The 14,049-nt window shown below is 42.8% G+C and overlaps 1 protein-coding gene across 18 annotated transcripts in view; it reads left to right on the top strand.

Moving 5' to 3' along the window:
* EML6 (EMAP like 6) overlaps positions 1-14,049 on the top strand; it is a 278,846-nt gene that overhangs the window by 216,710 nt on the left and 48,087 nt on the right. For all 18 annotated transcript variants that reach the window (XR_014314884.1, XR_014314885.1, XR_014314886.1 and 15 more), the window contains exons 25-26: positions 6,321-6,409; positions 10,052-10,228. Coding sequence is in view for 12 of the 18 variants with exons in the window: in XM_082743567.1 (XP_082599693.1) it covers positions 6,321-6,409; positions 10,052-10,228 (266 nt within the window). In the remaining 6 variants the exon portion in view is untranslated. The remainder of the gene's footprint in view (positions 1-6,320; positions 6,410-10,051; positions 10,229-14,049) is intronic.

Below are 14,049 nucleotides of genomic sequence, written 5' to 3'. Positions count from 1 at the left end.
AGAGAAAAGCACCACGACCATGGGTGCCTCTGAGGAAAGAGCTCACGGGGGAACCTGTGGAGCCTCATGGAAGCAACATCCTTTGAGGTGGATCTTGAAAGACTAGTAGAAGTTCACCAGGTGATGAAGTCTGGGATGAGCATTCCAGACTCAGAGGGAATATGGCATTTCAAGACAGGAGGTGGGAAGAACAGGGGGAGATAAAGAAACTAATGTTGACTGGCTGAGGGCAAGAAGGGAGAAGACTGTGGAGAGAAAGACCAGGACAGACTGTGAAGGAACCTTTATGCCATGCCAGGAGCTGAGCTCTGCCCTTTACCCTGGAGGGATTAGGTAACTCTGAGGGACTTAGGGTGGGGCAACCCCTGCCATCTTGGGAGGACAAGGAAGCCTGGAGTTGGAAAGCAACTAAAATCAGCCAGGAGAGAGGGGTTGAGGGCCTCAATCCAAGCGAGGTGATTTCAGAGTTGCCAGAATATTTCAAGTATCTGTTGGAAGTACTGGCCATAGATGGACAGATACTTCTGCTAGGCAGGTGTTCATGTTTAACCATACTTGCCACCCTGGAATTTAGATTTTATTTGAGCCTCACAACCCATAGGTATTTTACACAGTGCACCAGAAGGATGGAAGCATGCTGTGGATTGTAAGGTGCAAGTCCCAGCAAGGGCGAGTGAGATCAAATAAGTCCCTCTCACTTTCATGTCCAGGCCTGGCCAGACGCAGGGCCTAGGCTGGGCTCGGTGACCAGGTGGGACACTGCTGTCCTGAGAGTCCTCTAGAGACCAGAGAAGCCCAGGGGATAGAGGGAGACAATAGCTTCTCAGCCCCCTCTATGTATGTTCTCCACTTTATTGTTTAAGCAAAAGAAAAAAAAAGGGGGGGGGGAGAGAAAGTGATTTCCCCCCGGGTGTCCTCTAGTTAATGTACCTCTTTACCCTGTCTTGGGAGCAGGATTTAGGACAGTCAGGGGTGGCCTGGTGCACACAGAGTAGAGTATGGGGCATTTTGTTGGGAATCTAACACTCACACGGTACGTGGCACAATGTGTGAAATCCCACCATGTCAGTGACCATTGGTGGGGGTCTATGCTCAATTATTATTTACAAGAGAAAATGGGACATAGGAAGAATAAATTTCAGTTGAGAAGATTTCTTTTACATTAGTTTTAATTGTGGTAAAAACACATAAAATTTAGCATCTTAGCCTTTTTTAAATGTGTGGTTCAGGGACATCAGCTGCATCCACACTGTTGTGCACCTTTCACTGGCGCCCATGTGTGGAAATCAATCATCTTGTAAACCACCAAACAGTAACTCCCCTTCTCCCCACCCCCAGCGCCTGCCAACCACCATTCTACTTGTGTCTTTCTGAATCTGACAACTCTAGGTATCTCGTGTAAGTGGAATCAGACAGTATTTGGGTGTTTTAAAGATTTATTCATTCATTTTAGGGGCGCCTGGGTGGCTCAGTGGGTTAAGCCTCTCTGCCTTTGGCTCAGGTCATGATCTCAGGGTCCTGGGATTGAGCCCCTCATCAGGCTCTCTGCACAGCAGGGAGCCTGCTTCCCCCCACCTCTCTCTGCCTGCCTCTCTGCCTACTTGTGATCTCTCTGTGTCAAATAAATAAAATCTTTAAAAAAAAAAAAGATTTTTTCGTTTATTTTAGAGAGGGAAAGAGTGCAAGCGCAGGGAGGACAGGAAGAGAAGGAGAGAAAGACTATTGCAGACTTCCTATTGAGCACAGTGTTGAGGTGGGGCTTGAGCTCAGGTCCCTGAGATCACCACCTGAGCTGAAATTAACCAACCGGACCACCCAGGCAGCCCCAGTATTTTTTTTTTTTTATAACTGATTTATCTCACCTAACATAAGGCACTTAAGATTAATCCATATGGTAGCATGGATCAGAATTTACTTCCAATTTAAAGCTGAACAATACCCCACTGTATGTATAGACCACATTTTGTTTATCCGGTCATGCATCGATGGACACCGGGGTAGCTTCTACCTTTTAGTCATTGTGAATAAGGCAGCTATGAATATGGGTGTACTAGATCCTGCTTTTAATTCTTGGGGGGTATAGACCCTGAAGGGGGAATTGCTGAGTCAATGGTGATTGTATGTTTAATTTGTCGAGGCACTAATGTACTGGTTCCCATAGCAACTGCACCACTTTACATTCTTACCAGCAGAGTATGGCGTTCGGTAACCAATACTTGTTATTTCTGATTTGGGGGCATCATTTTTATAGTCACTGTCCTTGCAGGTATGAAATGATATCTTACTGCATTTTTTACTTGTGTTTTGAGTATTTTTTTTAATTCTGCAAATGTGGGGCACCTGGGTGGCTCTGTCAGTCTGCCTTCGACTCAGATCCTGATCCCCGAGTTCTGGGATCGAACCCCACATCGGGCTCCCTGCTCAATGGGGAGCCTGCTTCTCCCTCTCCCTCTGCCATTACCCATGTTTTGACTCTCTCTTTCTCTCTCAAATAAACAAATAAAATCTCTAAAAAATTAATTCGGCAAATGTATAGGCCCTGTGTGGGATGCTAGGGCTATATAGAGGAGTAAGTCCTAGATGGAAAGAGCAAGATCTTGGCCAGGATCGGTAGGTTGCAATCATGCAGGTGTCCCGGTGATGGTCTATATAGACGGCCCTCAATGTGGAGGCACCACTTTGGAGGGAGAGAGACACACCTCACTACTTCCATAATTCTGCCCTAAGCCAGCCTCTGTAGTCCAGTGAGAGCTCAGGGTGATAGAAAAGTCCCTGGGGAGTAAGGAGGCTGAGGTCTTTGAAAAGCCTCCTCGCCTCCTGTCCTAAGTGGCACCTTGGGTCAGGTGAACATATCAGACTAAATATTTTCTATGGATGGAGAGGAGAATAGAATACTTCTGATTTTCGGGGGCTTATTCTATCTGGAGAATGAGAGCAAGTATGCCCGTGGATCTTCCCTGGTGTAACTCCAGCATGACAGCCCTGAGACACGTGTCGCATGGGTATGCTAGTGCTCCTGATATCCCAGTTCTCACAAGGCTTGATGTCAGGAGCAAGCCATACTGCCTCGAGACCAGCCTCCCCACCTTTCATGGTGGGGCCTCGAGGGTCTGGAGGGCCTAGAGAGCAGAACTCAGGAGCAGGCTTCTGTTTCATTGCTTTGATCTTGTCAAAAATAGCGAACACATTTGCCAGAGCCAGCTGGCTCGTCAGGGGCGGGGATGGTGTAGTCACCAGCCCCTGCAGCCTTTCGTGTCCATGGCAACTACGGGTCCTAAGAGATCATTGAAAAGCACATCAGGCTGTTGCAGGAAAACCAGCTCCCCCCGAGTGAAGCTCCTGCACAAAATCCATGAGAAAGAAAAAAAGAATGTAGGGAGAGAGAAAATATGGAAGAACATTTTCTAGCTGATAGTAGTTTGTTTCTAGAAATATCAGAACTGTAAGATTGTTTATCAGTGAACAGTTTGGGCCCTAAGAAAATGCTCCTTGCCATTTCCATTGCAAATAGTCTGATATATTGGGTACATTTAGTCTGAATTTCGGAACTGTTCTAACTTGTAAATCATATGGCAACTGGGATGATGGGTGTTAATCAGTTTTGTGGATTATCTAGTTCTCTATACCTGTGGGGACTGTGGTTTCCTGTACCCACTTAGTAACAAGGCCATCTGGCCCTTCCAGTTCTCTTCCTCCTTGTGAGTAGACATTTCTAGTGAATAAAAATGTGGGAATCCTGAAAGAATAGGGTTACTCTTACTAAGGGGCAATTATAAGTGGATTATGCAGATTTTTTGCTCTTTGCTTCTGTTCTCAGAATATTTCGGTGCTTATATGACAGCAGAAGGCAGCAAAAAAAAAAGAGTGGTGACTAAATATTTTTTCTATGCTTAAAAAAAAGGTAATAATTACAGTAAAGAATATGGTGGGGGTAGGGAGAGGAATCACACCCATAATTCTACTTTTCCTAACAAAGAATTGTTGCAGTTTTTAAAAAATTCCTTCATATCCTTGGTTGCAAGCAATTCAAACCCACTCAGCTTAAAATTTTTAAAATAATAATGAACAATGAGCTTATTGGGAAGATATAGGGATAGCTCATGAAATCCAAGAGCTGGAAGCAATGTCTCCTGAGGAACTCGCTTTAGGAATGAACCAGAAAACCAAGCAGGCACTTCTCCCCTCTTCTCTCCTCTCCTGCTCCAAGGAAGCTCAGTTCAGTGTCCACTGCTGTCCTCGGTCTGGTGTCAGCCTTTGGGCCCTTCTTTCTTCACAGGCAGCTTTCCTTAATTCATTGGCACATGGTCCACTCAGTTGCCCCAAAATGCCACCCTCACTTCCAAAGTTCCCATCTTATCCCAGCTAGGCACCCACTGATTGGGTCTCCCAGATTCTGAGTTCCTAGGAAAGGGAATTTGAGTGCCCACTCCCATCTCTGTCCTGGCCCGTCCTGGGTCATTGTCTTCCAGAGGATAAACATGGCCATGGGGTCCATGCAACCCAAGGCAGGGGTCAGTTCTCAGGAAAAGGGCATGAGCTAGGTTGGTACCCCCAGACATTATGGTGCTGAGCAGCACTCCTGGTGCTTGTCTCTTGTGCTTGGATGTTCTCATAATCTTGGAATTACAAAGTGCTTCACTTAACTATTCTAATAATTTTGGGGTGTTCTTTAAAATACTACCTTTGAAACTACAGTGTAAAGTAAATTGTTGGGATTATCTGGAAATTATGATTTTTTTTGAGATTATGATTCATTGAATTCTTTGATTCTTAGTATCTCATGGTCAGAAGCTATCTACAGTTAACCACTGAATCAAAGAGTGTTGTCATTGAATTCTTTGATCCCTTTTCCAGATCATTTGTTATTTGCACTTCCTCTTGAGAATCCTAAAAAATACTTCGTAGGTCTATTTAGTTCATTGGAAAAATATTATTCATTTTCTTATAATATTAAATAGCCAAAGCTCTTTTAACTACCTTTATTTTTTCTTGTTTATGTATGTTCAGCCACAAATTCAGGGAAATGTGCCCCTTTTAAAGGAAGCAATTTCAAACTCACTTGCTCCTCACAGCCAAGGCCTCTCCTCACCATATTATAACCCAGCAAATTAGTAACAAGTAAGGTTTTCAGTTACAAAAATAGCCTTGTTTTTAATTAATCACTGAGCAATAGACCTGCAGATTCAGAAGGTTCACCAAACCAGCTTGCAGACCCAGGCGGCACCCACCTGAGCATTAAAGAGCATGGTAGAAGACACTGAGTTCTTATCTTGATAATACTTTTGCAGGAAGGACATTTCAAGACTACTAGATGTACAGATTATGGGGGACAAGCAGGGGAAGACATGGTATGATGTAAATGTACACAGAATTACTTAAGATGAAATATTAGGCCACCTGAGGTTAACTTCAGAAGAATCTGGTGAGGGCCTGAGTGGAGGCTCATGGAACGGGGCTGGGCCATGAGCTTGTAACCGTTGAAGCTGGACTCTGACTGGACGTGTAGGGGTTCTTCATACTCTTCTTACTTCTACGTGTGTTTGAAATGTCCTGTGATTTTAAAATGCTGAAAAAATACCGGTCTGTATCTTTTGAGTCATTTAAATTTCAAGCCATAAAGGATTAGTGAGGTGCTGGGAGGAGATTCGGAATATCTCATCTTCAACATTGATCAAAACAAGTTCAAGATTTTAATTTTACATCAGACCCAAAGAGCACTTTTGCTCAACCCTTTGTTTAGAGAAAATCTTGGATTTCTTTAGAAATTTTCAAGTAAGGTAGGGGTGGGGGTAGCATTTGTGGGTTGTTTTGTGTGTCTTTATCTTCCAGTTTCTAAACTTCAAAGGACAAATTTAGAATTTAGTTCTCGGTACATTTGGATGCTTGCCACAAGGTTCTCATGTCTGATGCCATAGTTCTTGCCAAAGCAGTTTCCTTTTACTGCATGCTTGTACAACCAGGAAAATGGGCAAAAACCAACCAAACAAACAAACAAAAAACAGACAACTCCAGATTTTGTCAAGCTTTTGAAAAATATGTACTTCTATTGCAACAGAGTAAAACACAGCAGCACATCTAGGAGGGATGTGCAAGGTCACATTGAAAGGAATGAGGTCCCCATTGACAAATTCCTGGCTCCGGGGTCTGAGCCATGCCATGTAATTGCCTGTACATGCACTTCTGGAGAATTCACCATTTATTTGCTCAATTTACGAGACTGATTAAAATGAATCCGAATAGTTGCAACCATGCTTAGCTCTTTACAATAGAAAGATAAATGCAGATGTGAATTGTCTTTCTGCTTCATTCTCTCATACCAGGAAAATTGTTGCAAGTTAATTCGGGTGCCAAAGAACAACTCTTTTTTGAAGCTCCACGAGGCAAACGGCATATAATAAGACCTTCAGAGGTAACAGTCCTATACAGAGCTTTTTAAAAAGTGTTTTGTGAAGATGCTCTATGTCCATTTTAAATAAAAACCTGTCACTTATTATCCATCGGTAGGGGTTATATTCAGTGTACCTTTAAGCTTGCTTGTGTCTTAAATGTGACTGCTTAATCCAGCTCCCTGCATTCTGAGGACCTATGGATCCCCGGGACTGCTGGTGTAGCATGGTGCATTCCTGCAGTCTGCCTTCTGTTCCATTTTCCTCTGCTGGGAGACACCAACTAAGCTAGCAGCTTGGATACCAAATAGTCCTTTTCCACTGGATATGCCCTGTCCTTCGTGCATAGCTTTCTGTGAACATAAATGCTTGAAACATGCTTTCTCACTCTTCACTATTTATTATAGCATTATCTTCTGCAACAACAGTGGGAGAAATTACCTTTCAAGACAAAAGAACAACCTGACCATCCATTTGTATTAAAATTGTTTCCCCCTCCCTATTTTCCCCATGTCCTTGGCCACTGAGGTCATTTTTTAATTATTGAAATCCAAGCCTATATACAAAATCTGAATTCATGAACTAATGCCTTCCTAAAGGCTCCGCTGCTCTTGTGGGCAGGTGGATCTCTCAGAGTCCATGCGAACACAGATGGCCAAAAGGTAATGGATTGATTGAGCCGTAAGCACCTTGTCTCAGCCCCACAAGATAATCCGATTCATTTATTTGCTGTGTAACCTTTGATGAAAGAAAAGGAAGTCTTGCTTCTATAGAAGGAAAGGGGTCACAGGGTATACAGCTGAGGGACGGTCATCCGCCTCTCTCTGACTTCAGTTTGCTACCCCATCATTGCAAAGTGGGACAGGGACACTGGGACTTGCGCCCATTCATAATGTTTTCATGGTTTCTAAGGTACTTATGCACTACATAAGAAACAGCAGTTGTCATAGATGATGGTGTTATGTTCATGGAGATTGTTGACTGGTCAATTGCTCTCACTCCCTGATGATCTCTGATCAGTTGCTATTTTAACTTTTTAAAGAAACCTCCGTAGCCTTGAGTAAGAGATGTTTTAAATTATGTCACTTGTTCACTAGATACTAGATACTTGGTGAATGTTCTGGCACTTCATAAGCCTATGTTTTTGTCTCCAGAACAGACTAGTGTGATGGTTGTCAGTCTCCTTTTACAGAGAGGGAGAGGAAGGCTCCAGGACAGCAGGAGCCGTGGAGCTGCAGTCCCAGTCTTGAGGGGACCGTGTGTGACTCGGCAGCCTTGACCATGGGGCCTCTTGGATTTCTCCTGTGTATTTTAACATCATTTTACATCACTTCATCTGTCTTTTCCCTTCATGTTCTGGTGCCCCCAAATAAGTATACTTCAGTAAAATTCAATCTAACCTGGTGGTGGAGAGGGGAATGACTCCAGCTTGGGACCACTGGGCACTTACTATGTCTAAGAAATGGATGCACACGAGGGAAGTTCATGTTATGTGGCTCCTTGCAATGCCAGCCTTGGGCTCTGAAGATTTCATTTGTCACTCTACGGTACATAGTTGGTATCCCAGAGGCTGATCCTGGTGCTGCTGAATGGGGAGGCCATGCTGCTGATGTTTCCACGCCTAGCCTCCCCAGTCTTTCCTTCTCAGGGCCCTGGAGAGGCAGCTCAGCATTTCCTTTACCAGTATTGTCAGGCCCTTCAGCTGCATAGGAAGGATTTGGGAAATCCTCTTTACAAAAAAGATTTTTTTTTTTTTTCTCTTTAAACAGCTATGGTAAAGCTAATGCAATTCTTACTCAGCAAACTGTTAAGTATGACAAATATTTTAAAGATGTCTGTTTAAATCGGTACAGTGCAGCATGGTGCAGTTAAAGCCACACTGAACTAGGAGGCCGGCTCTCTTGAGGTTGCTTCCCCTCTTCCTCCTAAGCCGGCTGTGGTTTACAGTTTATGGGGCTCACCTCTCTGGGCTTCAGTTCCTTCCCCGGGAAAATCACCATGGTAATGACACAGCTGTGAGGCGAGGTGCTGTGGAAAAGACCCTTTGAGGACCCTTCTTCCATCTGAGTTCCAGGATTTTTAACAAGTTTACCACTTTGTGGTTTTGTGGATTGCAGAGGTCATACTTAATGTTCCATTTTCAATGCAATTTCCAGAGCTTCCAGCAAATGAGATATTTGCTTGGGGACCACAGGCCCAGATCTGGCCAAGGGGGATCTGCTAGGGTGACCACAGGGTAAGCCTAGATAACGAGGTCAAGGAAAGTGCCACAAAGGGCACGCTGGCAGTGGGGATAGACGGGGCGTCTCAGAAATGGAATCTGGAACCTGGAAGGGAGTCAGTGGCCAGAAAGACTGTTTGTAGAACCAGCAGGAATGGTTCCCTTCTCTTCCTGAGAAGGCCACATTAAGCCACCTCAAGTCACCCCTGTCTTTGGTCCTGCCCGAGGCCCCCCAAATCACCGGGGCCAATGCAGCTTTTTGGTTCCAGTTCAGCGTGGGTCCAGAAAGGACAGAATGTGAAATGAGAAATTTCAGTAACTAAAATACGTTTAACGCCTCCCTGTGTTGTGACTAAAACCTTAGCTGCGTCTTATCTTGCCGTTCCTCTGTAATACTAGGAGATACTAGCTGATCGGACTCCCCAGGGGAGTCTAACACACAGTGTAGTTACTGTTGTTTATTTTAAAAAGGAAAGCCTAGATTATATCACAATTTGACCTATGTGAATTTTAAGTCTTTTGTCCATGAATTTCAGACAAAACAGTTTTAAAGGATAAAATATATACTTTAGGGCAATGCAATATGAACAGTTTTTCAATTTTTTAAGATCATCTCTCCGTAGCATACAGGATTTAAGCTAGCTGCAGAATCTTATTACTCATTCCTTCTAGAAAGTAGTCCTTTAAAACAAAAATTATGTCTGTGACTTTTAAAAATAGCATGCTAACTGATCAGCCCGAGTCATTAATGAAGCAGAGTGGTTCTCACTTGGGAGCCATCTTGCCCCTCCTCCAGGGCATTTGCCAATGTTTGGGGACCACTTGGGGGGGAGACTACTGGCAGGTAGAAGAGAGGGATGCCAGTAAAATACTCCCGTGCATGGGACAGTCCCTGACCACAGAGAATCATCTGGCCTAGAGTCTTAGTACCGCTGTCACTGAGAAATGATCCAGTTTATGGCTTCAGTGATGGTACATATCTAGGGAAGAACTAAGAGATTTTCTTGCCATCTGGTTTCCACAATTCCAAACTGTTGATTTTATCTGTAGAAAATATATGGCTACCTGACTGTAATGTTTATTAAGATAATGCAGAGGCTACTCACAAATGCAGCTTGGAACTTTCGCACCTCAGATCACAACACAAATGCCTGATGTTGGCTAGGTCTTCAGTTAGAGCGACTCCGCTTCATATCATTTCTTCTTAAAAAGAAAAACAGATCATACGGCATAAGGAATGCAGTCAGTGGTATTGTAATAGACTTGGATGGTGACAGATGGGAGCTACACTCGTGCTGAGCAGAGCTTAATGGACGCATAGACTTGGGCAATCACTGTGCTGTACGCCAGGAACTACTGTAACATTGCCCACCAACTGTGCTTCCAGTGAAAAAGATCTCTCAGTTGTGTGAAAATATATTCATTTTCCTTCCTTCTTTTTAAGATTGAGAAGATAGAGTGGGACACGTGGACATGCGTCCTGGGGCCGACCTGCGAGGGCATCTGGCCTGCGCATAGCGACGTGACTGATGTCAATGCGGCCAGTCTTACCAAAGACTGTTCCCTCCTAGCTACCGGAGATGATTTTGGCTTTGTTAAGCTTTTCTCCTATCCCGTCAAGGTAATACTGCATGCTTATTGCATATACTTGCTCAGTCTCATCAATAACCTAAAAGCTATGTATTGTATCTAAGTGGATTTTTAAATATTGAATGCATAAGCAGTCAGCGATGTCATCAGCAGCCCTCTTGCTATGTGTGCTGTCTAAACACCTCCTGACTTGTTTAGTATAGAAGTCGGATCCTCGTGGTATCCAATTCCTCCTTGAAAGGCCTTCAGTGGCCATTAAATCCAACATCTCACCAACTGCAAGGGAGGAATTTCTTTGCAATGTCTTGGACCAGTGCCTTTCTAACCTGTACTAGCATACTTCCAGAGAAGAGGGACTTACTACCTCACAAAGCGGCCCAATTCATTATTAAATAGTTGTGTTTTTTTTTAATACCGAGGTTCCCAACTTCTCTGCATCTTTGCCAACACTTAGTTCAATTGTCAAAATGTTCTGCTCTATACAGTGCTGAAGTTTCTTCTCTTTAGCCAAAGTTCTGCCTTCTGAACCATCACCAAGTAACTGCAGTCCTCTCCCTGACCCTTCATGTGGAGGAAGATAGTATTTGACTCCCTGATATCTCATTTTCTCCCGCCGAAATGTGTCCGGTTCTTCAGGCATTTCCCACAGCACGTTTCCAGCTTCCCCTGTTTCTGATCACACTCCATGTTATCAGTTCCATTCCAGACTATCTCATCTGAAATGGAACTCACCACTTCAGATGTTGACCAGCTCAGGCTCAGCGGGACTCTTACCTTCTTCTTTTGATTCTGTATTTGGATTAGATCACACTCAAGTGGCACCAGCTCTATGGGCTGCCACACTGTGCAGCTGAATCTTAGATTTCATTCCAGAAAAAATGTTTAGGTTATCCCTTATCTTGTATGTACACAATTGATTTTCTAAAATTTGAGTACAGAGCTTTATATCTGTACTCAATGAGATTTATGTTACTACACCTCATTGTTCTAACCTGTCAACATCTTTTAAGTATCTTTTCAAAATACTTACTTTCCTTTCCAGCATCACATTATCTTCTCATTTCACAAGTGGAAGTTTTAAATCATGGGGAGAAGAAATAAAAAGACTAGAAAAACCCAGTGGCAGCACCAGGACCCCCATTCATTTCAATATTCTATTTATTAGTACACCCATTGGGTTAGAGTTCCTCGGTCAGTACATTTACCTGACTGTGCTATCACCGAGCTCATATTTTTATCTCTAGTCCAAGGACGCATCATTAATAACTTGGAAAATATCTTGCTAAAAGCCACATGGACTGTGTCTCTGGTATTCTTAATCTCTCCTTCTAATAAACCAATCAGTAAAAGATACGCAGTTCACAGTGAACCCCTGTTTTGCCTAGTGATCATTACTTCCTTTTCCCAGTGCTTATTGACCTTTTGTGTAATAATTCACCTTAGAATTTTCCAGGGATTGCATCAACTCATGAATCAATATTTGCCAGAGTCTACATGTTTTCCCTTTTGAGTACAGGAACATTTTTATGTTTGGTGCCACCTCTCCTGGTTTCTAAACTCCCCCGCTGTTACTGATCTGACTTCTGTGGTCACATTGGATGGACCTAGACTCATGCATACAGCTCTGTTTTGCTCTTTTTGGTTTGAAGAGCATTCTCTTTATAGAGGAGATGAGTAGATCTGTTTTCTTTTGCTATTAAATAATCTGATCTAAATAGTGTTCCTAACTTCTGTTTTTTTTCTACCCCTAAATATATCTTTAAATTCCTTTTCAGTGTCTTAGGTTTTGACTTCAGCATTCCTGAAACTGTATTAAAGTTGTCTGGGTGAGACTTTTGTATTCATCCTTGGTTGTCTGCTCCTCCGTCATTTGTACACTTAAGACCCGACCACACCAGTTTCCTTGGCAGCAACTTGGGTTTCTTTAGGTGCCTTCCTCTTAGATCTTTCATTTGCTAACATACTGTCAGATTGTTATTTTTGTAGTTTTTTCTAAGACACACTTCTCATGTATACATCCAGTCCCAAATTCCAAAGCCAACTAGTAGCCTTCCCTCAATGATTCATGACTTCACTACCACTTACCAGCTCCCCTTCCTGTCTGATCACAGTTCAGTTCTCTGTAGCCCTTGTCCTTCCTACAGCTACATTTTTTGAAATGAGTTTGCCCACAGAACAAGTCATGGGCTGCCTATTGCAGAAGTTTCAAGCTGTGTTCCTCCAACTCTCAGAATTCCAAGGAGGCTCCTCAAGGACAACCCCAAGCAACAGGGTAGGGGCCAAGTGAAGGGGCCCTGGGGCCCCATCCCTGCTTTCATCAGAGTCACTGTGCGTTTTGTATTTTATACATTGAGTTTCTGTGTAAGATTTCTTCCAAAATTTTGTGAAGAAAATGGTCAAGCATAGAGATAAGGCAAAAGAATGATACAGCAAACCCCTGGGACCCCACCACCTAGATTCTATATGTAATTCAAAGTAAGTTGTAGGTATCAGGGTACTTAGCCCTGAGTGTTTCAAATGCCTATCATTACCTATTGTTCAGTATTTGCTTATGGTGTTTTTTAAGTAAAACGTTTATATAGTTGAAATACACAAAATTTTTTAAGGTTCCTTTTTTGTTTTGTTTTGTTTCAAAGATTTTATGAATTTATTTGAGAGAGAGAAAGAGCACAAGTGGGTGGGAGGGAGGGATAGAACAGAGGGAGAGGAAGAAGCAGGCTCCTGCTCAGCCCTGATATGGGGCTCTCCTGGGATCATGACCTGAGCCCAAGGCAGACACTTAACCGACTAAGCCACCCAGGTGCCACTTAAGGTTCCTTTTGGGTGAACACTGACAAATACATACACCTACATGATCCAAACACCTATCAAGATACAGATCACTATCATTACCCCAGGAAATTTCCTCATGCTAACTTCTGAGTCAGTTCCCTCCTCCGACTTCTATTCTCACATGAAGAGACTATTCCATTGTTTTTCACCATAGATAAGTTTTACCTGTCCCAGAACTTCATATAAATGGAATGATCAAATAGGTGCTGTTTTATTTCTGGCTTCCTTCACTCAGATAATGTTTCTGAGAGTCCTCCTTGGTATTCTGTGTAATAATAGTGTGTTCCTTTTTATAGCTGAGTGGAATTCCATTGAATGGATAGAACAGAGTTTGTTTATCAACATGGCTATCAAGGGGCACATGCTTTTCCAGTGTTTGGTTGTATAAAACTGCGAGCAACATATTTTGGATGAATCTTTGTGGACATGTTTTCTCCCTCTTATGTAAATACATAGGAGTGAAATTTCTGGGTCATAGGGGGAAGTGCATGTTTAACTTTTTAAGAAACTGCCAGACCTTTTTCAAAGTGGTTGTATCATTTTGCATTCTCACAGAGAAGTTAAGAGAGTCCAGTTGCCAACATTCAAAGTTGTCTGACTTGTAAAATTTAGCTGTCCTGGGAGCAGATAATGTGATCTCATTGTGTTTGTAACTTATGTTTCCCTGATGACTAAGGATGCTAAGCACTTATTTGTTTCCTTATTGACCATTTGTGAAGTGTTTGTACAAATCTTTTATCCACTATTTTAAGCTGGATTGATTATCTTTTTATTCCTGAGTTCTACTGTGTAAGATCTGATTAAAGAAATGGTTTCATAATTTAAAAGCATTTGAAAACCCCTGGTCAATGTAAACTACTTTGATAGTGTCACTTCTCTTCCTCTTCTTTTTCTTAATCTGATTTTTCTGGTACACTTTCACCCCTAAATATGGAGACCCAAGCTGGTGATTTTTTCTAGCTCTATAGTCATATTCCTCCAGTGCTCTGAGCCTGTTGGACAAAGTTCTCCAAGCTGAAT

The sequence above is a fragment of the Mustela nivalis genome (genome assembly GCF_964662115.1).
Source record: "Mustela nivalis genome assembly, chromosome: 8".
NCBI lineage: Eukaryota > Metazoa > Chordata > Mammalia > Carnivora > Mustelidae > Mustela > Mustela nivalis.
This window is presented reverse-complemented; position numbering and strand designations above follow the sequence as displayed.